At 40.0% G+C, this 25,170-nt stretch overlaps 1 protein-coding gene across 5 annotated transcripts in view; it reads right to left on the bottom strand.

Moving 5' to 3' along the window:
• Nucleotides 1-25,170, bottom strand: part of ZNF521 (zinc finger protein 521) — a 333,149-nt gene that overhangs the window by 13,592 nt on the left and 294,387 nt on the right. For all 5 annotated transcript variants that reach the window (XM_027774205.1, XM_006154537.3, XM_027774206.1 and 2 more), the window contains 2 exons: nucleotides 23,062-23,193; nucleotides 20,262-20,377 (listed from right to left, as the gene is read on the bottom strand). In XM_027774205.1, coding sequence (XP_027630006.1) covers nucleotides 20,262-20,377; nucleotides 23,062-23,193 — 248 coding nt within the window. The remainder of the gene's footprint in view (nucleotides 1-20,261; nucleotides 20,378-23,061; nucleotides 23,194-25,170) is intronic.

Genomic DNA, 25,170 nt, shown 5'->3' with positions numbered 1-25,170 from the left:
AATAAAAAAAAAAAAAAAAAAAAAAAAAAAAAAAAAAAAAAAACTCCAAAAGTCCAGAAAAGGATGATCTGAGATATTCTGGAAACATGTGGACACTGGCATGAATATGAGTCAATGTTCAGAAGTTTTGAGAGCATGCAGCCATGGCTTACGTGTGTACATGTATACTTTATCTCATTTCAAGTCATCTGAAAGACAATCTAGTACACTACTTCCCAGTTACCATACGAAGTGTGTGCTATTCACTTGCTTGGTTCTAGAGAAAAGTCTATAAATTAAATGGATTCGAGAATGCCAGCAGCACCTAACAGCACAGCTTCTCAACCTTAGCACTGCTGGGATTTGGGCTGGATCATTCTTTGTTCTGGGGCAATCCTGGGCACTGTAGGATGTTGAGCAGCAATTCTGGCCTTTATTGGCAAGATTCCAGAGGCACCATCCCACTTGTGACCCAGAAATGTCCCCGGACTTACCAGATTACCCCCTAATGGGAAAATGACTCTTGAGGACCAGAGCCTTACAAACATTTATGCATGAATAAGTGAAAATGTGGCAATATGGAGAGTCCTGGATTTAAGGGAATGGAAGCATCTGCAGGGAAGAAGTGCTCTAAAGGGGAAGGAGAAATGTTGACAGCTCTAACTAGGAGGTCTTGTTACTGACCTGTCTTGCTATCGACAGGTTTACTGTGATGATATTAAATGAGAGGTCAGATACAGGAACAGGAGGAACAGGAAAGACATATAATTGTTTTGAATTTACTTTGTATTGAAAACACATTGAGCTTGCTATGTCATGCTTATGTATGCTACTTAGTCCCTGTTCTTTTTTTTTTTTTTTTTCCTTTTATGGAGAGGTTTTTGCTGTAGGGTGCGTGCGCTCACCAGAAAGACAGAGAGATAGAGAGACAGAAAGTGAGAAATCACTCCCTGGGGGGATGGCCATGCCACAATCCCTTTTCCTCCATTCTCCTCTCAAGATCTTGGGGATGCATGCACACGCCTTGGCGTGAGTTTAAGCCACCAGATCCGGGGCTCGAACCACAGTCGACTACATGAGAATCCAGTGACATAGCCATTATACCAACTGCTGGTCCCTAGTCTCTGTTCTAAGAGCTCCCACCTTTAAAAAAAAAAAAAAAGCATTGCAAAAGGAAAGATACATGAAAGGACCTCAAAAAGCTTTGTGGCAAATGGAAATTATGAGTTTACATCGGTGCAAAAATTTGAAATCGATGTATAATTTTTTAAAAAAATAATGTACATTTTCTGCAAACTTTTTAAAGCCCAGGGTATGCCACATGGAATCGTATCACATGGTGGTTTAACGTATAATCAATAGGTGAAAACGGGCAATTGCCTAGAAATTGTGGAAGGGATTCTTTGAGATATATAGTAAATGGCATTGTTTGTATGAAGAACTGATTATCTACAGAAATGTTCACTTATTTAGTGACTAAGCCCTTCTAAGTACCATCAATGAACAAAGGTACATTTTAATAGCAACTGCTCAGTGCTACTGTAGAAATAGGTAATCTAATAATGTATAAAGGGATCCAAATGTTAAACTCTGGAAACATATTTGCAGTATGGAAATAACTGTCTACTTTGAAAGAACTACAGAGGCACCATCATCAATTTACTGGTCTGGATTCAACTGTAGAAGTAACACACCTATAAGTAACACAGCAGAGAAACCAAGAGCAGCAACTGGTGCAAGGTATAATTTTGTAAATGAGGAAATTAAAAACCAGAGTGTCTAAGTTGACTTTCATGGTCTTACAGCTAGTCCAGTGGCTGAGCTGGCTTCAGGCATGCAGCGATCTGGTTGATGTATTCTGATCCCTGGGCTGGGGCTAGACTGACTGCAGAGATGAATGATGCTCACTGCCATGGCCTGCATCATCCACTGAGAGTGACAAGGTGCCATGGGACATAAAGAAAAGGCCCTTCACCTTCTGGGGAGGCTGGGGAATTATTTCCCAGAGGAGGAACAAACCCCAGCTTAGTGCTGAGAAGTATGCTGGAAAGAAGAGTGAGAAGGAGAGGAAAGATTGTGAGCAAAGTTGAGAGCCCAGAGGGCAGAGGGCAAAGGGCAGACACTGCTTAGGAGTGGAAATCATTTGGTGGGACTGGAATCCATCAGGCTCCACGAAGGTGGGCAGGCAGTTCAAAAGGGGCCAATTTTCACATTTTGCTCTTTTTTACAACATCAACCCAGTCTGGAAAAGCCCATGGTCGTTAACAATAGTTCATGAATACCAAGCTAATTATACTAGTCTTAGTCTAAGATGAGCCTTCAGAAGCGTAGGCGATAAATAATTATTTAAATAATGCAGTGTCCAATTTGCTAATGTAAAACAATTCCTAGTATTTTGACAATGAAACATTATGGAGAAATAAAACAAGACACTGGGTTGACCAGTTTCAAAAGGCCAAATCCTACTGTTGGATGGTATATGAGAAATGTCAACATCGTAAGAATTCCAATTTTCACTAAAAATTTAAAAATGGCAGTCAAGTTTCAGTTGCAAGGCCATCCCCCATCTGTTTTGCATACCAGACAGACCTGAAAATGTTCCTCTTTGGAACTGATAAAACACGCAGTCTCTATTTCACTAAGAAGGGAGGAGTGCTGAGTTTTAAGATCGGGCTAAAAAGAGCAAAAAGGCCACTGGGAAATACATTAAAAGTAGAAAGTTTATTTTTTAAAAGAAAACAATGAAGTACGCTACCTATATTCATGCAAAGAGCTAAGAGAAAATTTAAATAAAACTAAACAAAGCCAACAAAAGTTTCCGAAAGAGAGGCTAGGGCTTCAAGATTCCACTCAGGTTCTGGAATCCCAGCGCATTATAGGGCAGGAAGCTTTGATAGGCACCACTGTCTAATAAGATATTCAGGGATTAAGGCAGTGCTTCACAGACAGATGTGTCCATGTGCCAGTTGTTGCTAAGCTTTAATTTTTTCTCCTGTAATGTTTAATTTATCACACTGGCGCTTTCTAAACTAGAACATCTGTAAACAAGGTTAAGAATGACCTCCTTCCAATTTTACATCCGCGAACAGTGCCCCTTCTTCGTGCTCTAATTTTAGATACCTTAAAGATAAATAAATCTGTGGAAGGAAGAAAAAAGAAGGCTTGTCTGACACAATACTGTGTTCATCTTGGGCGAATACAAATTTCCTGCCTGCCAGACTCTCTGGGCACACAACTAACTCTGGATGCTGAAGCCATATCCAAGCGTCCCCTTCCCAGTCAAATGCAATTAAACAAACTTCTGCTAAATATTTAACAGCCTTGTGTAGTAATTAGCAGCAAATAATGGGAGCTTAAATTGATAATGGCTCAGAAATGTCCTCCTGCAAACATTACAAATTTCCCGCTCCTCTCTTTTTTCTTAGATTTTGAATCCCAGAAGGATGTTTAATGGGTTTTGTTAGAGAAAACAACGATAGTCACGTCTCCTGTCCCAAGATCTTGCTGTCTGCTTGGGTTGTTTGGCCACTGGCTGCAAGATTCCACCGGCATTACTTACTTCACCTCCATGTTTGAAAACCACTGAAATTTACTTATGAACTGAAAGATGAGGGAGCAAGGCATTGATTTAAAAACTGACTGGCAGGCTTAGGATTTAAACTCTGGTCCACCAGATCCAAAAGGTCATCTGATTAGAATGAGGGAAGCACAGGGCATTGTAATTTATATTCAAAGGGTAACCTTTGTGGGGAAAAGGAGGGAGCTGGACTCTTTCTGCTTTTCCACTTGATAGGGACAAGGATTCTCTTCGACCAAATCCCAATAATTATGAAAAACAGCTTATTGAACTCGGGCAAAAAGGAAAAGAAATGCCACTTCCTTTTATTAAAAACACTGCGACACTCCTTAGGAGGTAAACTTAACATTAAGAGTAAGTGAAACATGTTATAAATCATTAAGAATTACAGAAAAACATGTTTCTCCAGCATAAGGAATCAATGCACATTTACTAGGGCATCTGCTTTGGTAAAAATATCTAAAAATAAAAGAATAAAAGGCTAATGAATTGATTTACATAATTAACCTGTGCTAAGTATAGCGACACCCTGAGTGTGCATGTGTGTACTCACACGTGTGCACATGTGCACTTCCATGTCTAAGCAAGTGAATGGTGTGTTGTGAGGAGTGGAAGAGTGACATACAGGGCCTAGGTTCTATAGGTACTCTCTGGTGTCTGCCTTTGATCCTTCTGTCCCTTGAGGGAAGTATTCTGGCATGGAGAATGCAATTAAAAGGAGCCCCAAGTAGCCCTTTGTTTTAAATGAGAAGAAAGTCCTTTTTAAAACTGCAAACATTTCACAGGCCTAATTCTATTTGGTTGTCTCCCATTTTAAATAAAAAATTCTGGCTTGAGAGAACAAAATAATTCTCTAAGTCAAGTTTGGTGCATTCTTTTTTCTTGTTTCTTGCTTTTCTTTGCCCTTTCCCTTTTCTTTTCACTTTCCCTTGCTTTTGTTTTGTGTACAAAGTTTCAGGTCCCCTTTCTTTACAATCTTCTTCTTCCCTACCTCCTGAGACTATTCCTGCTTGTTAAGCAAGATCATATGGGCTCAAAGGGAATAAGGAATTCATTTGTGTATTTTTAAATTTTCTCTTGAACCTTGTTTTAAGGTGTGTTTGTATTCTCTTTTGTCCATCATTTCCTCTTGTCTCTGAATCTTTCAGCTGTTAGGATGCTAGAACTGATTCTCCACTCTCTGCCCTGCCAAAAAAAGCTTCTACATGCTTCAGAAATACGCAGGGGCCTGCCTCAGTGGTGCAGTCAGTAGCGTAGCAGACTGTGGTGCAGGAAGCCATGTAGCCAACTAGGGGTTTGGATTTCCGTGTGAGCTAGAAAACACACCAGATGTGTATGTTGGATGCCCAAGTAAGGCTCAGAAAAGGGGATCATGGTATGATGAGACTCCGTGGAAGATTCTCTCTTAGCATGCACACATGTGCATTTATTTTACCACAACTAAAATAAACTTGAAAAAAAAAAAAGAAAGAAAATTACTCATGGAACTTCTATTCTCCTCCCACATCCTGAGCACCTTGTCTGGCTTTGCTGCTAGGTCTCTGTGGGGCAGTTTCCCCACCCCTCATGGTACATAGAGCCCCTGCAGAGCCAACCCTTCAGTCCCCCCACACAAATATGTGCTGTAGCTATGGTGAGAGTAATCTATAACCCTCACATCCTTAAATAATTTGCTACTCCAAGTTAATTTTCATTCATTATAATAAAGCAATATAATTTAAAAAATAACTCTTTAAAGTGAGGTATTTAACATGATCCTGGTGGAAAGACAGTCTTGTCTAACAGAGGGCCAGGCAGCAGGCATGGTGCACACTCATGCAAATTCAAAGGTGAGCTGTAAACAAGTACACACAGCAACACTGCCATGCATAAAGGGCCAGGCGACGGGAGGCCTCATTCTAATCAGTCCTCAAAGGAACCTGCCACACAGAAGTGGCACTTATTCTAATTTAAAGCCCTCATGCTTGCTTCAGTGTTGCAAAATTTATAAAAGAATAACTTCATTAAACCGCCTGGCACTTCAAACACAAATGCAAACCAGCCACAACACAGAAGGAGCTGGACAAGAAGAAGAGAAATATTCCCAGAGAGTGGTTAACTCAGATATTAAAATAAAGTCAGCACTGTGGTGCCTCTTTCTGAGACGCGGTTCGCTGTGCAACTTTCCTTCACCAAGGACTTCTGCCGCACAGCTCTTTTACTTCTGTCATGAGGCCTGTTGCTCCTGTGAGTCTGCTTAATAACACTGAAAATCATTCAAAGCCATTCGGCAAGCCATGTCACATGCAGAAATACATCTGGCAGTACATAAATGAACACTATTCAATGTTCCTTGCCTGGTCTGCAGAGAAGATTGATTCTGAACACACCACTATTACAGTTTCCATTTACTTGGGTATATATTTCAGACTCACCTAAGTTGTTGAAAAAGTAATGCAGAAAAGGTTTCCCTTTAACCCTGACATCCAAGAAAGCAGTCAAGAATAAGGGTTAAGTGAAAACAATCTACCGAATTTGTGCCTGTTGCTGGAGAAAAGTTACTGTTGCATCCTAAACCACACATTTTTAAAGAAACTTTTCTTCCCAGAAACAGAGAAATGCTACCGTAAAATAACTGCAGGGTAGATTCCTACGAAACAATGCAGTTTTTGTTAGAACACACATCATCTCGTGCTGAGCTGTCAGCATATTGCACAAAATCATTTTTGGGGGGATGCAATGAAAAGACAAATCTAGAAGCCTGTATAAAAACTCAGTGCCTCTGAGAAAGTGTGTCATATGCAAGTTGGATTACGCGCTGTGATCTCGAGAGATCCCAATAATGAATGACTCTTTTTCTGTTCAGGGTTTCTCATCACCCAAGTAGAATTTTGTGCTAAGAGTTTGCTTCAAAGAGGAAAGAGTTGGCACTCAAAAACCTTGAAAATGGTAATCCATGGATGGATATGAGGAAATGGCCTTAGGGTGAATAAAAGGTGAATCTCTCTAAAGGCTATGAAAGAAAAGGATTGTATATTCCAGTTGTCTTTCAGAATTTCGGGATGGGATTCTTTCTGTTGGTCAGAAGAGAGCTTTTTGTTACAGGATGCTCATGCCAGGCTGATTGGAGGACGGATTGACATGATAGATTACAGTTAGTAGTAAAAATGCAGTGTGATGTGAGTCATATTCCTAGGATAATCAAGTACTGAAATGAATTCTCTATTATCCTTTTGCAATTGTTCTATAGTGCTAAAAGTGCTTTTTACATCCAAATAATGCAATATACTGGTGAAGTTAAGATTGTATTCTTTTTCTTCTCTGAATAAAACAGGGCTAATCAGATGGAATGAATGAGCTAATTCAATTACATGCAGCCTTATTATACAATAACGTATGGATTATTGATCCTGTGGAGCTGGCAATGCATGATGCAAATTTAGTGAATGAAGTGTCTAAAATTCTGAATTTACAAATATTTTTATTGATGTTTGAATTTACCAGAACTGTATTCACTTTTGAAAAAACCACCAAAATAAAATAATATGAACTAAAATAACTCAATGTTCTAAAAGGGACAAGTAAAAGGTTAACACATGGGTGGAGATGTGAGCCTGAGAAGGCCCCCTTACTAGGGCCTAATTGTTACACTCCTACAAAGGAGAAGAGGCAAGCCTGCTCTTTCATCCTCTCTGGGAAGTAGTAAGTGAGAACTTACTTGGGAGACTGAAATTTACTTCCCAAGCATCTTGCTACACATCCAATCTGGGCCTGTAATAAGAATGAATGTATTATTGCGGCTTTTTACTTAAGTAGACTTATTTGAAATATCATGCTGGACCGTCCTAGCAAAATCCTTCTGTCTCCTTTGTCTCAGAAAATGCAATAATCATCAGTGGTTAGCAGAAAAGCAGCTCCGAGTGTTGGGTGGGGAGGGACACGTGAAAAGGAAGTCTATGCAGCTCACTACAGGGGAAAAACAGGTGAGCTTGGATATTCAAAAGTATATTTACATATTCAGTTCTGCTTTCCCATCCGCCTTATAAATCTGCCCCAAAACACTATGGCGTGCTGACTGCTGTTTGTGCTCTGTTACGAAGAGCAGACCAGACTCTCCTCTGTCTTTCTTATAAACTTCTCTCAGCTCTTCCCTCCAGAGTTAACTCTCCCCCTCTCTGGACCAGGTTCACATCCTCTCTACCTTTACAGAAGGCCACATCTGCATGCCCCCCACATAGCAGCACAAACACAAGTGTGCTTTTTCCCCCTTTATTTCAAAAAAGAAAAAAAGAAAGGAACTTGGCTCTGTGTTTTGGTAGGCATCCCTCCAAAGCATAGGTAAGCATACATGTGGTATGTTTCCGAAAACGACTCCACTGAAACGGAGGAATGAGAGATGCTAAACAATGCTGCACAAAGTTGCAGACTGTTCGGCTACAGTCCAGAAAATGAATCCAATTTTTCATTCTGTCATTATAAATATTTCATTGCAAATGGTACTGATTTTCTGCAACTGTGGTTAAGCAAAGGGCCTCTGTGTGAATATTTAAGAAAAAAAAAAGGGGGGGGGAAGACAACGAAGAAAGAGGAGGGGGAATTAAAGGTTAGCAACCAATTAATTTCTTACTTTAAATGTAAAAGATTCTGGGAGAAATTCAACAGTGATGTAGTGTGTGACTCAAAGAAGAAGAAAAAAAAAACATTTACTCTGCTCTTCTTCTGACAGTTTCTCATAAAATATCTGCAGTCCATCTATCTTTTAGTACTCCAGGCTCCTCTGGAGAGCAGAAAATGGTGGTTTAAAGCTCACTTCAGTGCCAGTCTGCGGGAGATTGCTTTCCACAGGACCCCCGCTGATGGAGGCCTAGGGGAAGAGGCCCAGGAGTTATTCAATCAGCCCGAGACTCTGGGGCGGCTGGGGGTCCTTTGAGGGCTGATTATAAAGCTGCCCTCCTGTTGCCTGCCTCGGAACAGAACGAAATGAGCAGCCTCTTGCTGAGCAGATTCTGCAAGAAGGAATTTCACCTGTCATGGAGTTTGTCAGAATTTCAGGATTTATCTTGGTGCAAAATTAATAAAATACCAACCAGGATTTCAGGCTGACTACTCAGCTGTGTCATCTCAAAGTGATCTTTCACCCAAGAAAACCTGGCCTGTGAGTGCAGCCATTCTTGCCCTACTTTTCCTTCGGAGGGTGAACGAGATGATGTGACTAATGCCACCCAGACATCGGAATGAACCTGGGAAGCAATTACACACTAGGCTGAATTACCGTGGGTGCTACTGTCTTAATACACGGCCTCTCACCTCGCTGCGTAGTTCCAGAGCCTCTCTGGAATCAGCCTGGGTCAGATGCACAGAAAGGCCATCTCTGCAGTTTATAACACAGTAGGTCCCCTATGGCATCACATCTGTTAAATTCACATACACTGGTATTTCAGGCCTGGATCTGATTTATCTTTTTAAAGGAACTATTAATAACAATGGACTACATTAAGAGCACATACATTACGCACATTCACATTACAAATTCATCTTGGGTCAGCCACGGACAACAAGGTGCAGTTTCATCTTTGGTTAACACACATACCCCTCATCCTATCATCTTCAGGGCTCCAGCAGAAAGCAGGGGTGAGGAGCATGGAGGAGGAGGAGCTGGGACAGGGAGACAATAACCCTCTATTTCTGGGCACCTCCACGGGCTCTGGGCAGAGTTTGGCGCTCCATTACAGCCCTTTTACTATAGAATGGGGAGCAAGTCACCGCAGTTATTTTAAGTGAAGTTCTGAGCAGCCCAGGGTTTGTTCATCCTGAACTGGAGTGTGGGCAGCCCCGAGGCAATTACCTTCGGTTCTCAGAGAGGGTTGCATCACATCATGGATGGGGCCAGTATGTGGGGTCTGGGTTGGCACTGGTATTATAGGCCACCCCAAACTAAAGGGCAAAAGGACAGAGGGATCAAACAATTCTCAGGACCATGGTCTTGTTCAGATCCTGAACTCAGGTTCAGAGCAGGGTGAACTTGGATTGCAGTGTTCACCTCATGTTGCATCCCTGGCCTCCAACCACGTTCGGCCGACGCTCTAATTGGTGACTGGCAGCATGGCCTCAACTCTCAGAGCCAGCGATGGGTTTAAGGCAATTGCCGCTTCTCTATGTTTTAATCGGCATACTCTATAAATGAGACTTTAACACTGTATTGCATCCCTTCCCGCAATCTTCCTAGTTAAATGACAACCCTGTTTTGGAGAACCACCTTTACAAATCAGTAGCAGTCTGACAATGTCCACACCAAGAGAGAGCAGGAAAAAAGTAACAGAGTCAGAGAGAGAGAGAGGAAGAGAGCTAGCACTCGGAAGGAGCGCACAGATGGTGGGGGGAGGCAGGGTGCTCTCAGCAGGCTTCCGTGGAGATGCATTAACTCCACAGAGGGATGAGGGCTTCCCACCAGTACTGTCATGAATTATAACTGAGTACGGGAGTGAGGTCTTGGTGCCTGTCTCACAGCAAATATACTGTTCCATTTTCCTGCACAATCACCTTTCACCCTTATAAACTCAAAGCACACAGCACAGCACACTGCTGATATTTAATGGTATCACAGTAGCCTTTTATGTGTCTAGAAGGCACACAAGCTTAGCAGATGTGCCCAGTGCTGTAAGTCAGACAATTATAAAATTAAGTTTTGGCGATGTAAAAAAAGGAAACCTTTTATGGGCGATGCGGGTTTCCAGAGAGGGCATTTTTCTGGCAGCTGAGGAGTGGTCTCGACGTAGGAGGGGGCACACAAGAAAGCCAGCCTCCCAGACACAGGCCAAGGAAAAGCCTCACTTTGCAAACTTTCTCCTCCTATGGGAAAGCTGTGCCTGCCCAGTTAGCTCCCCACTCACTCATTCAATGAAGTTATCAATGAAGGAAACCTGTTATTTTAGGCAGTTTGAAATTCCACCCGTTTTAAAGGACTCGTTTACCCTGCCTTGCACTCCCGCTTAAAGCCTCGGAGTTGCTGTTCTAAATGACAGCACCGCGAGCGCTGCTTTTAACACTATTCATCTCGCCCGCCACATCTCAGCCTTTCACAGAACACTGCTCTCTCTCCAATAAGGAACTTACTCCTTCATAGCTGCAGGGCAGAGCCTGTTACGAGCTGTAGATTCGCTGCAAATATAACAATAAAGGATACAAATGTGAATTCCTCTTAAAATACACGTTTGACTCTGAAGCTGCCTTGCCTTAGCAAACTCGATCAAGAGCAGCCTATCAATCTTTCTCCAAATGCACAGCTCATTTCAGGCAGCTGTCCAAGGGATCGCCACATCGATGGATCAAGAAGATGCTGGAATGAGGTCCTTTGCTCATTTCAGGGAATTTATAGTTGAAGTCCATGATTACCATCTCTCTTACTCTAATTGTCACAACAGTTGGATATGAATGTGGTGTTTTTTCCAATAGTTAGATAAAGTTTGCAAACACAAAGGGTTTACTCTTGGCATTTTGTCTCTGCCAATGTGAAGTAACTGATCCATGTAGGGGACAAACATCTAAATAGAGACACATATGGGAATTCAACTTGTCTCTCTGGGTTGCAGAATATTCTAGAAATTTGGATTTCCAGATCCCTCAAAAGGATCTGATTACAAAGGAGCTGAGACAGAGCTCTGGCTTTACAGGACGGTTGTGCCCACAATCACTGGTTTGTAAGGGAGGCAGATCTTCGGGTGCTGTGGCAGCAGGCTGTCTTGGCGACATGGAAGATGGCAGAGCCAGCAAAGCCCAGCCAAGGCAGAATATGGCAGAGGTGATGAGTATTTCCAGGGGGTGGGGAGGGAGGGGGTTGCAGAACTGGCCACAGCGCTCTTCAGTACACCCTAGCTGGATGCTCCATAAAGTCGCACTGATGGCAGTTTGGAGATGGCCATCTGTCGTCAACTCTGGGCCAGACAAAAAAATAATGTAATGGCAGCTCGCTAACAACGGGGCTGTTGGAGGAGGGAACGAGTCCTAGAACGAAGAGGTGGTGTTCCCTCTTTTAATAGTGAAACCAGCCATCTAGATGAACATCAAGAAATTAATGGATGGAGGATTTAAAAGAATTAAACAGAGGTACTGTAGAAACAATTCAAATGCAAATCAAGTGGCTTTAGCTTATTACAATTACCTCTGTTGCCCTTACTTCAGTCATATGAACCACTTGATTCTTGAAAATTTGACTACCAGGACACATGGTGAAGCAGTGAGGGCCAAATTTAGAAAAAGGTGAGCCCAGGTTGTGCCTCCAAGCATGCACACACAGATTAAGCATTTATTGGTACAAAATGGGTAATTGAAAATGCATTTACTCATTTAGTCCAAATGAGTTCATTGTGACAATCATGCTTGTCTTCCTGTATGCTTGCTTAATTTCTAGATGCACTTTTATTAAAAAGCAAAATAAAACAACCTCACCTTTAGAAGCATTATGAATGCTATAAAGTTGCAAATTCTCTCCTTTGCTCAAGAAAACCCCTGTCTTTTTGGCTGCTATACAGATAGTATGGTAGGAGACAGAGAGAAGCAAAGGAGGAGAAGAGCGAAAGCAGCAGTCAAACTGAGGTTAGGTTAGCCGTGTCCTATTTCTGTGTCCTGGGTGATTAACTTTCTGCCTTCAATGGTAAGGCCAATCAATCCTGATTGAATTATCCAATATTAACAGCTGAAAGTGATCAAAACTAAAGGTGAAAACATAGCACGAATCAATAAATCAATGCAAATGATTTGGTTCCTGGAGATCGGATCAAATAAAAGAGAGAGATCAATTTAACCACTGAGCAAATTAAGTGGAAGTTTCTGTAGCACCAATTCACTTCCAAAGCCCTACAGGACCATGCAGCAAAGAAATGAGGCGATGTAGAAAATGGGCCAGTTCCAGAACCAGGTGTTCCTTTCACACAAGTTATACTCCTATGACTCTCTGGGTCTTCGTGATGTGTGTAGGGCTAAGATTTCAGCTCCAAGAACAGGGAATACATAGAAGCTCAGTGGAGCTAAGAGAATGGAGAGTTGAGGAGGGAGGCCCAGACCATGCAGGAAAAGACAGGAATGATACTTCTCCACAAGGACTTTCCTCCAAATTGATTATGATAAAACCTAGATATGCAAGTTCTGGACAGTGACTGGCAAATATTTCCAATCCAGGGTCCCAAAGGAAGACCGCACAGAATGAGACAAGGCGGGACAGGGATTTTGAGCTTTAAAGTTTGAGTAGAGATGGCAAAAAAATGTTAAGCCCTGTGAGAAATAAAAATTAAGCACTTATTAAAATACAGACAAGTTGTGAGAAAAAGATGGATATGAGGGGCAAAATATGTACAGATGTGTTCTGAGTGGTACTCCATACTTTTCCATTCCTACTACTGGCAAAAGAAAATTCCAGTGTCTCATGGAGGAAAATATGAAAACAATAAACCAAATCAAACCTTTTTCAACACCACACTACCCGCTACCTTGTCTTTTATGGAGGGGACAAGATACAATTTTTTTATCTTGACTATACCTCCTTAACTGGAAGGAGGGAAGAAAATCAGTTGGGAAGGTGGAAGAGAATAAGATTGCTTGGAAATACATTTCTGAAAGCAAAGATAATGTTTAATCTTCATAGTTAGATGCTAAAGAAACAAAACCTAAGACTCCTAATCACTTGAAAAAGATGAAAATAAGAATTAAAAATAAGAATCTTTTACCTTGAAACCAATTAACATGGAACTGTGTCAAGGTATGATTAATTGGAAAATTATTCTAATGAACTAGAACAGAGAGCTAAAAAAAAAATCCTGAAGTGTCTGGGATAGAAATTATTTCCATATACTGAGCTATCTTGACTTTGTTTACTTACGTCAGAACTAGGAGGCAGAAAGCCAGGGAACCGATGTTCAATGAATGATTAGAGCATGTCCTACATTTTCCATACCCATCCTTCAAACCCAGCTTGAAGACCTTTCACATACACACACAATGGAAAACAAACACTTTCTCTTGGAATTCTCATGTAATAGTAGGTTACATATTACTTCATATAATATAGTAGTTATTCATATTTATATGCATATCTAGTCTTTTCTACTGGATTTATTTATAACATATTTCCAGTTATGTTTGGTTGGTCATAAAGTGTTTGGTATATATGAATCCTGAAGTGTCTGGGATAGAAATTTTATTTCCATATACTGAGCTATCTTGACTTTGTTTACTTACGTCAGAACTAGGAGGCAGAAAGCCAGGGAACCGATGTTCAATGAATGATTAGAGCATGTCCTACATTTTCCATACCCATCCTTCAAACCCAGCTTGAAGACCTTTCACATACACACACAATGGAAAACAAACACTTTCTCTTGGAATTCTCATGTAATAGTAGGTTACATATTACTTCATATAATATAGTAGTATTTAATATTTATATGCATATCTAGTCTTTTCTACTGGATTTATTTATAACATATTTCCAGTTATGTTTGGTTGGTCATAAAGTGTTTGGTATATATGATAAATGTAAAAAAGATGGAAATAAGTTTTTATAACTATTTTTAATAAATAGATTTCCTTACCTGATAATGGCACTGGGGGTGTAGCAGTAAGTGTAGCATTTATGATTCTGAATCTGAACAAGGACTCCTAAATGCTTCACCACATATTATTTAATAATTTGAAATACAATTTGCATTGCATTTACTGAAAAGCTAGTCTAGGGCCAGGAGCTAAGTTAGGAAGTGGCCCAGGGAGCCACTCAGCTGCCACGTTTCAATGCTATTGTTGTCTACTCCATCCTATTCCATATGCAGTAATTCATTTTTCTTTCAGAAATATGGCCATAAAACTCAAGTGCCAGTGAAACTGTGGTGTGGAAAATATGCATCAAAAACAGGTGATTTGGTGGAAAAGTGATTTGAGAAGAAACATCAAATGGCTATAGAGACAATTACATATTTAAACCAAGTGATATCTGAAAGTCTTGATATATCCTTCAGAATGTCAGAAAACTACTGTATACTGAATGCAGAAAAGAGTGCATTCATGACCTAATGAGGGGAAGGGCTAAGTATTAAAACAGTGTCAAAACAATAACTGGTTCTAAAGGAATTGAAATACTGCACCAGACTCTCAGAACTTAAAGTTCATTTAGGCCAACTCTCTCTAACTCCACTGCAGGAATTCCTTCAGTCTCCTTTAAGTGAATAACATGAGGCCTGATGGAATTTTCCATGAAGACACATTGGGAGAGGAATATTTGATCATTGCCATCCAATTGTAGTTTTTCTAGAGGCACCAATTAAATAGCAATTAGTATACTGAAAGAATGTGGTCTATTCAACGGGAGTTTTACAAACATATCCCTTTTCACACCTGTATAAACCATTTTGGATACAAATATGCATTGTACGATATTTTTCTTGGATCATACCATCCTCTCTCAAAGCAGCTTCCTTAGGTTATGCTAGAGATTGAGGTCTATTAGGAAAACATGCAAAACATTGAACAAATTCATTCACTTTTAAAAATAATAAAATGTTCGTTACTTCAAATAATAGACTCCTATCCCAAAGTAATCTCTCCTACCAGCATGCTAGGTAGCCTTCGAAGTACAGCAGAACTTGCAAAAGTAGAGGGAAACTCTACCAAAGGAAAAGATGACATCATCTTGCTAAGAACTGTACATGATATGCATCTCTCTGGACTGGAATTTACAACATTTGGTTAGGAAGATTTAGAGGTGGTAGAACACTGGCAAGAGGTGTGTCCTAAAGTTGAATGTTTCATAGAAAAAGAGGTTTCAGCTCAGCTGTGGTGGTAAGATGTTGTGCTCTGCAGGCTAGGACCACATAGGAGGTCTGGATTTGAAGGCTGGGTGTGGTGTGTGTACAAGTAATCCCTTATATAGTCACACACACATACACACACACACATATGTATATGTTTATACACACACACACATACACACAGAGGGTCTTCAAGAAGTTCACGGAAATACATATTATGAAAAAAGTATGCATGGCTTGCCTTCTTTTTTTTCCCCCGTAGGAGGCATGTACTCTCTGGAGAGAGACAGATGGAGGGAAAGTGAGAAATCACACCCTTCAGAGAAAACGGCCATGCTGCAATCTCTTCTCCACTGTCCTCTCAGGATTTTGAAAAACACACACGCACATGGTGTGTTTTTCAGATGGCTGGATCTGGGACTCAGACCACAGAGTTGGCCATGTGAGATCCAGCACCTTAACAACTGTGCTACCTGTTGCCTCACAATAAACTCATACTTTAATTCCATTTTCTCCCAAGTGTTTTGTGGTTCTCCGGTAGATGGTGGTCTGCAGCTTGCATTAACATTGTTCTTGTTCCCTCTCTTTATATAGTATACATAAATGTTATACCTATCAAAGCACTTCTGTCTAAAATAGAGTGGAGGAAATGCAAATTACTTATTACGGTCATGAAATTGTTTATGTTTCATTGAAAGACACTCCATAGTGATGTTACTGGGCAATTCTGAATACTTATCCTAAACTCACCCTGTTCTTCTTACTCTGCTGTAAGAGTCAAATTAATTGTGCACTTTAAAATCTCTAATAGGATTGCAGTTCGTGGACATTTAGCTTTATAGTTTCTCTAAAGGAAAGTCTTTCTTATTTCTGAACTCTAGTGGCATAAAAAAGTAGGTGAGTTCAAGTTGTTTAAAATTTACATAGCAAGGCACAGACTACAACAAGCAAATAAAGTGGCTACATTTATCTATACCATCATTATTCTGGTTATAGATACTATTTGCCTGTCACATTAATTTCAGTGATTTTCCCCCTTATGCTAGCAATAAAAAAAAAAAAGTATCATGTTTTTTGTACTTACCATTCCCATTTTCTGTACAGGAAATAAAAGTGATCAATATTTTTAAATTACATTGATTCTACCCTCTAAGTTCAGGTATAAAGTTAATTTGAGTAACAAAAGCAAACACACAGGACCACGAACCCTTATGGTATAACACATAAATATAAAAACACTTTTAAAACCAGGAAAAGTAAAGTTAATTCTGATCCATTTTTCTTAATGTTGAAACCAAAGTCACTGCTATTACTGGGGATTTGAGAAGACAGATGTGCCCAGATATTCCAATGCTATGAATTATAGCTTTGATGATTGATGAAAGTAAGTATTTCATCTCAAGTTTGTGATTTTATCACATACTAGCCATAAATGCTGCTCTTATCTGAGAAACAAATGATGCACATATTAAGCCCAAGTATTCAGATCAAAATAGAATATACATAGTTCTTAGTTGTGAGATTAGAAAAATAATGCTCACAGCTTTGTATTATGGAATAAATCTTGGTTTGGTCCAGATCACAATTTGAACAAATAAATCAAATGTTTTGAGGGATGCTTCCAAAGGTCACAAAGACTCCTAAAAAGTGTGTTCTGTACCAAAAGTCCCTTACGGCAGTTCTCAAAGTGTGGCCCATGGACCTCTGTGTTCGCCTAGATACTTCTGTGGGGTCTGTAAGATCAAAAGTATTTTTATAATAGTATTAGGCATTATTTGTCCTTTAAACTCTCATTATTCAAGAGTGTATGGTGGAGTTTTCTAGAGGCAACATTATATGTGATATCTCTCTGAAAGCTAATAGAAAGAATGCGTGCTTGTATTTTTATGTTTAATATAGTTCTTGGGTTTGATTTCTAGTATAGAAATAGTGATAGACAGTAATTCACTTAAACCAAAGCCTTTTGGTAATCCTCAATAATTTCTAAGAATGTAAAGACATCCTGAGAAGTTTGAGACCCACTGGTCTATACTAAATGTATAAAGGATGGAAAACTATATGTTCCATGAAATCTTAAAACACATCACATAAGAATCCTGGAGTTCTGAAGGATGGTTTAATTGCTTAATTCTGTCTGCTCTAAAGGGACCAGAGGCCACCACTACCATAGTATTGAATTCTTTTAATGAAAGACATTGAAGGTATCACCAGGTTAAATTCTAATACAATAGAAAAATGTAAATGTTTTGCCAATATATATATATAAATATATATATAATTTTAATTAATTGCCATGTGGCTTATGCACTTACCAAAGAGAAAATAAGAGACAGAGAGAGAAAAGAGAAAACACCCTCCAATGAGGTATGGTCATGCCACAATCCCTTCTCCATTTCTCCACTCTGTTGGGATTTGAGGCATACACATGCACCTGTTTTTGTGTGCTAGCTAGAGACAGACTGGCAGAGACAGAGAGAGGGAAAATGAGAAATCACCTCCTAGAAGGGATGGCCATGCCACAGTCCCTTCTTCTCCATTCTCCTCTTGGGATGTTGGCATGCCTGCACACATGCCCAGTGTCTCTCAAGCCACTGGGTCTGGGACTCAAACTGTGGTTGACCACATGGGAGTCCAGTACTTTAACTACCACACCATCTGCTGGCTCCCCAGGTGTGTTTTTTAAGCAAACAAGGCTGGAGTTTGAACCATAGCCTATAATATGAGATCGGTCTCCCTTAACCTAGGCTATGGGGCTGGGCTGCAAAAAAAAAATTTTTTTTTTTTAAAGAATTTTGGACAGGGACCAGCAGTTAGTGTAATGGCTATGTCACTGAACTCCCACATAGCCAACCGTGGATTGAGTCCTGGACTGGTGGCTTAAACTCACGCCAGGCGTGTGTGCGTGCATGCCCGAGATCCCGAGAGGAGAATGGAGAAGAAGAGATTTCGGCATGGCCATCCCCTCTGGAGGGTGATTTCTTGCTTTCGATCTCTCTGTCTTTCGGCGAGCACTTGCGCCCTATAGTCTCCATAGAATTTCTACAACTTTGATTTTAAGCTATTAGCTAATAGCTTCATAGTTCATAGTTTACATGATAATTAATAGTCTCACTAGGTTTACCAGCCACATCTTTTACAGGTTCATAAAACCAAAATCACTTATTTATTCTTTGATATCTATTACAGTATGAATATAATAGTTTTTCAAACAGAAATTTAAATTCTTTTGGGAACAGCAGTTAGCGTAATGGCTATGTTGCTGGACTCCCATGTAGTCGATGGCGGTTTGCGTCCCGGACCCGGTGGCTTAAAACTCACACCGGGCGCGTGTGCGTGCGTGCCCAAGATCCCAAGAGGAGAACGGAGGAGAATGGATTGCGGCGTAGCCATTCCTCCCGGGGGGGTATTTCTCACTTTCTGTCTCTCTGTCTCTTTCTGTCTGTCTGGCAAGCGCATGCACCCTATAGCAAAAACCTCTCCAAAAATAGAATTTTTAAAAAATTCTTTTAATAGGATGAACTTTAAAACAATAGTCTAATGAGGCCTGTCTTCTATATTCAATTCACAAGTAGATGTGGTAGAATAGAATTTTTAGAAGTGATAAAAGGTAAGATAGCAACTTTAGCTTTGGCCAATTGACATATGATGACAATTAAATGGGCTCACCCATTCCGTCACACATTTATTTCATCTCCTTAACTTGTTATTTGTTCATGTCAAGAAGGGTAGTTCAGATGGTAAACTGGAAATAAACTTATGTTGACACATAATTCACATAAATTCTGGCTTCACCAGAGCCCAAGAAAACACATGCTGCCCCAGGTTCCAGTGTGGAAAGGAAGACTGAGGAGTGGGTGGGCTCTGAGTCCCTCAGCCTTGCCTCAACCAGATCAGTTCCTCTTTACTTCTTCAGGGATTCAATGCCAAAATTAACTGGACTCCCTAATTTTAGACTAAATTATTTTGATAGCAATGCTTATTATAACAAAATAGCTTGAGTCAGCTCCATTCTCCTCCACGGGTACCAACATATTGCCAAAAATCATGTCTCATATATCACTCCATTAGAAAAATGAGGATCAGGTATTATACCCATTTTTCATATGAAGTAACAACAGAAAATGTTTTCTTGTTTTTGCTTGTTCTTTTTACAAGAAGTTTATTTCTGGAATAGGATCCAGGTCTTTGATATTTTTAACTACTAGCCCATTGTTAAGAATAATAAAAATAACCTAACGTTGACATTTTATAGTTTATACCTTACATCCACATCCATTAATTTCATTTTCACTTTGCAACAACCTGGTGAGTATAAAGTTTGTTTATTATTTCTTCCTATCTGAGTTTTAGAAAAGTTAGGGACAAATGTCAGTCATGCACCTAGTGAGTGAGATAACCAAGACTAAACCAATGACCTGGTTGTTAAAATTTCCAATCTAAGGCCATTGGTAAGTGATAATTATTCTATTCCATTAAATGGAAGAAATACATATTGGACAGAGAACAGTTTCTTCCTTCTCTTCTCTTCTCCCTTCCAATTTTAAGCCCCTCAGGACAACAATAACCTGGACATCCATCCAGCCTGGAGCCCAGTGGGAACAGAACATGAATAAAACAGGATTTGGGAGAATGAGCCATGACAAGTGAGGTGAATGATCTCACAGTCCAATAAACCTGACCCCTAAGTCTATCACTCTGGGTCAGAAGGTCCAATTATAGGTCTGTTCTAGTTCTTTTTATGATTGACAGCAGCCAGAGGCAAAATTACTTTGGTGTCTATTAATCCAGTCTCTAATTTTCCCTTTGCCCCAATACACATAAAGCATCATGGTGGCCCAGGGTGAGTGATACTGTGAATCCAGATTTAAAATGCCCTTGTTTCCTATAAGAATAGCAATGGAGTTCAACCCCGGTCCTCCCCATGAGGACATTACCTGCAGCTCTGTTTGGAAGAAAAACTTCTGTGGACATTGTGTACAGTCATAGATCTTGTCTTCCTGTCCATGAGCAGAGAAAATATGCTGCTGCAACTTGTTTGCTTGAACAAACACTGAAATGATACAAGAATGGTGAACTTGGGTTATTTTGTTTCTGAAATGCCCTCAGTTGATGACTCCCCATGAACAGACAGAGAAGGCTGAATGGCACGCCTCCTGGGTACGAACTACTAGCTGAGATCTGGGGAAACCGTGTCTCATTTGCTCATAGTTGGATCTCTGGCTTCTGTTAAGATGCACTCTACCAAGCACCTAATTCAACCCAAACAGCTCCAAAGTAAAGGTTTATGGAGGCCCTGCTCCCTATAAATCTTTTAAAAAATAAAGCCGAAAATTGTCAAATGCACAGCTCTGTCTCAACAGAAATGACTCCTGTTTCTCAGCAACCCACAGGTTAAGAAATCATAGATGCCAAAACTGTGTTTATTGTATTTGCCTAAAGTTATAGCTAGCAAACAGTTCTCTATTTAAATGTGTTAATGCTAAAAATTATATCCCACAGCTACTCTGGGGCACTGTCTATAAATGTGAAACAGAACGGCAGGTAAATTCTCTTTGGATACTTTAAGATCAACTCAGCCTACACACTGAATGCAAGGGTTTCAATAATATAAACATGTTCAATTTTAATGACTACAAAACAAGGCCCTAAGACTGTGTAACAGTTTACCTAGGAGACATACTATTAATAATTAAATTGTATATGCCAGAGGCAGTGTTTGGGTTGGCAGAACTGACTTCTGATGGATGCCTGGTGCACTGTGACCTAAAAAAGTTTGCATCTACAATATTAATCTGTATAGGCAGGGAAAGGATTTATTAAAGATGTTGGCATTTGACTTTGACTCCACTCTAATCATTAAAATTATTCTAATTGCCAGCCAACCTAAAATATTAGAATATTGTTCTTGTGAGTCATACATTTTAATCACATTTCTCATTACCTTAAAAACTGCTCAGATTTCCTCTCCCACCTAATGTGCTTTATATTGGAAGGTTTATTATTTTTTTTAATTGTTATTTCTAAATTACTTCAAGATACCCTAAAACAATTCAGGTCTGTCTGCACAGAGAACACAGACTACTCATGATGAATACATTTTTGTCATTTTACCTACATCCACAGAAAGAATGAGGTTTTTATAAAGATTTGCAACTAATTTCCATATAACTGTATACATTTTATGAGGCTCTGGCTACAACATGAAAGAGCTCTTTTACTAGGGGTCTTAACTGTGAGGAGACTTATGATCTAGTTCTTCTCTACGAAGACTTATTAGGGGCTTTTATCAAGAGTCCAGACTCTGAACTCTTTGTATTTTAACATATGTCCCACTGATGGTAAACACATAACAACATATTTCTAAGAATGAAAACATAGAGGGAAAAAACTAGATAAAGCATTCTAAAAGAAGGAAGGAGAGTGGCTGATAGAATTACTAAACAGAGGAGCCAAACAGGCAAATGAAGGGAGAGCCATCAACATCCCCAGGGGACTACTCATGCTAACTGTGCAACAGACATGACCCTTCTCCTTTTCTTTTATTACAGGATAGAAATATACAGGTTGAATGCAGTGAAGGTAAAGAATCAATGTTTGAAATTTTGCTCTGCAAACAAAGCAGTCAATTTTGAGAGAAGGATATCTATCTATATCTATCTATATTGTTTCCCCTGACAAATAAAGAAAACAGCCTTGAGGAGCTTGACCACTGAATCTGAGACACATGCAAAATAATCACAAAGGATTTTCAAAAATAAATTTGTCATTGTTGAAGGAGTACCAGAAATGTGTGGAACATAGTTCAAAACCCCCTGGGCTTCAAATGACAGTTTTGAATTTACTTTTTTTTTTTGGGGGGGGCAAGTACTAAAAACTATAGAACTATAGTGTCTAGTAAAAGCTTCTTCCTAAAAGGGTAATTTTATATTAACTGTACTTTTTTTTTTGAGAGAGAGATTTTTTCATTATAGGGTGCGTGCGCTCACCAGACAGACAGAGAGAGACATAGAGACAGAAAGCGAGAAATCACCCCCCAGGGGGGGATGGTCACGCCGCAATCCCTTCTCCTCCATTGTCATCTTGGGATCTTGGGCAGCACGCACACGCGCCGGTTGTGAGTTTTAAGCCACCGGTTCCGGGACACGAACCGCGGTCGACTACGTGAGAGGTCCAGCGACATAGCCATTACGCTAACTGCTGGTTCCCTTAACTGTACTTTTAAAATCCAATTTTATAAAGGCCTCTTCTAATCTGTTTCCCGGTTCAAATAATTTGGGGAGAGTTTCAGTAATATCTTTTTATTTCTTCTGGAGCATGTGATCAAATGCTCCATATTTAAGTAACTGATGGGTTGATAAAACAGCTGCACTTTGGGCCGAACGTCTTGTGATTAAAACCTAGTATTGTGCAGGCGGCCTTAGCCTTGGTAACCTTTTAACATGGAGACAGAAAAGTGAACACAACATGGATGTCATTTTCCGAATGGAAAAGTGCAAACTTCAGAGAGAACCTGAAATGCCATTTCTTCATCCTGACAGTTAACCTCACTGCCCAGTTGAGCCTGTAAGTAGGCTGTAATCAATAATGCTAATCAGCAGAAATCAAACATCTCCCCCCAAATTGAACTGAAGTCTTATCTGTAAAAGGCCATCGCAGTGGGAAGTATGCTTTGGTAGGAAAGACATGATGCAGCCTTAAAACTGTCGAGAATTGTTTTTGAAAGAGTCTTCCTACCTGTGAAGCAGACTGGACACTTGAAGGTACCCCCCATTCCTTCGAAGCTGTGCTCGATCAGGTGGCACTGGAGTTTGGCAGGGGAGTCGAAGGTTTGGCTGCAGAGTTTGCACTCATGGTTTAATCCTTCATCTGGGGAGGAAAATACATGAACAGAATAGGTGAAACCCATCAACTCTTTAATGGACTGGTGAGTTAATGGTAACTGCACACATCCAACTATTTCCATCACATAACAGAAATAGGTAGTAGTATTTATGGTTTCTGGTTATTTCACATTGTTAATTTTTTAGATAGGGTCACACTATGTCACGATCCCCCTGCCTTAAGCTCCTGTAGCTGTGACTACAGTTGTGTGCCACCATGCCTGGCTCTTTGTTTAGACAGGGCCCCATCGTGTCATGATCCTCCCTCCTCAACCTTCCAAGTCACTGGGATTGCAGACTCAAACCACTGCCCCCAGCCTTTAGGTTGGATGGGAATCGAATCGAAGTCTCCCAGGGGTTGCAGTCTGAGGAACACAGTGTCTTAGCAGCACACACCACTGCAGCTGGGCCTGTTTCACATTATTTTAGGAGTTCATATCAATTTTAAATACGTCAGGAATTTAAAATCCAAAGATAATCAAAAGTTAGATTTTTATCTTGGGGCTAATTCATTTTATAAACTTTTAAAGTATAATTGGCACATCACTAGTGAGGCATCTTTTTTCAAATCATCAAGATTTTATAAACTTTGTATTTCCAAAGTTTCAAAAAATAAAAGATCTATGGAAAAGTGAATATCTTCTTCCTCAGTCCCTCTCTTTAGTTTATCCACCAGGTTCCAGAAGTTTCTATATCTAACCATAAGGTTTTTAGTAGCATTCCTATTGATAGAAATTTTCTTTTTCTATTTCCAAGATTCTGTGGAAATTAATTCCGAAATATTTTTATCTTACTTTACCTTATAAATGCTTTTTTCTCTGCTTTGTACTTTCAGTTCCCCACAATCTTCCCAGTTCATTGTCTCTTTGTAAAACAGTGAAATTTTACCGCTAGACCCTGTCTTTTTCTAAAACACTTTTATGAACTCCACGTTCACTTTTTTTTTTTTTAAGATGTTCTTGATATAGGGCGCATGCGCTTGCCAGACAGACAGAGAGAAACAGAGAGACAGAAAGTGAGAAATCACCCCCCAGGGAGGATGGTCATGCCACATCCCTTCTCCTCCGTATTCCTCTCGGGATCTTGGGCACGCACGCACATGCGCCCGGTGTGAGTTTTAAGCCACTGGGTCCGGGACACGAACCATGGTCGACTACGTGAGAGTCCAATGACATAGTCATTATGCTAACTGCTGGTCCCTCCACATTCACTTTTAACTAGTCCTGAATTTTTCCTTAGTATCTTAGGACCATGATAGTAGAAACAAATCTGGATACATTACCATTGCTATGTACAATCAAGAGTTTGTAGAGATAGCAGCATGGCCATCCCCCCTGGAGGGTGATTTCTTGCTTTCTGTCTCTATGGCAAGCACATGTGCACTATGGAAACTTATTTTGATGTTGCTTTTTTCCTTATTCGAATTTTCATTAAAATAAAAATTTAAGGATTATCCTAACTAATTTCATTTTTGTAACTGTAAGAAATGAAAACCAGAAGCACTAGAACTAACAACCTAGCTAATACTTAGTGCTTACTGTGTTGTAGGTGCTGTTATTTCAGGTGCCTACAGACATGAATTCATTTAACCACATAACAGCCCTATGAAGAATACTACTAGTCTCATTTTACAGATGAGAAAAATGAGGCCCAGAGAATTTAAGTCACTTTGCTCTGAGTCACAAACGCTAGGAAATGTAGGAGGCAGAACTGAAACTTGGGCTTCCTGTATTCGAACCCAGGCAATCTGGCCTCAAGGTCCATGATCTTAACAGATAAGCAGCAGCATACACCCAGCTACTCCTGAGATCACTTACTAGTAAAAGAAAGGGCAAAGACTGCACCGCTACCTGGCTTGTTAGGTTATACTTTTATCTCCTCCTATTTGCAATGATTAAAAGTGCAACTAAGGAACATGTATGTCAGCTATCCTAAGTCTAGGAAATAAAAGAATTATTCCTGC

The sequence above is a fragment of the Tupaia chinensis genome, unplaced genomic scaffold, assembly GCF_000334495.1.
Source record: "Tupaia chinensis unplaced genomic scaffold, TupChi_1.0 Scaffold000414_1, whole genome shotgun sequence".
NCBI lineage: Eukaryota > Metazoa > Chordata > Mammalia > Scandentia > Tupaiidae > Tupaia > Tupaia belangeri.
Note: the sequence above shows the minus strand (reverse complement) of the source record. Positions and strands in the feature narration are given on the sequence as shown.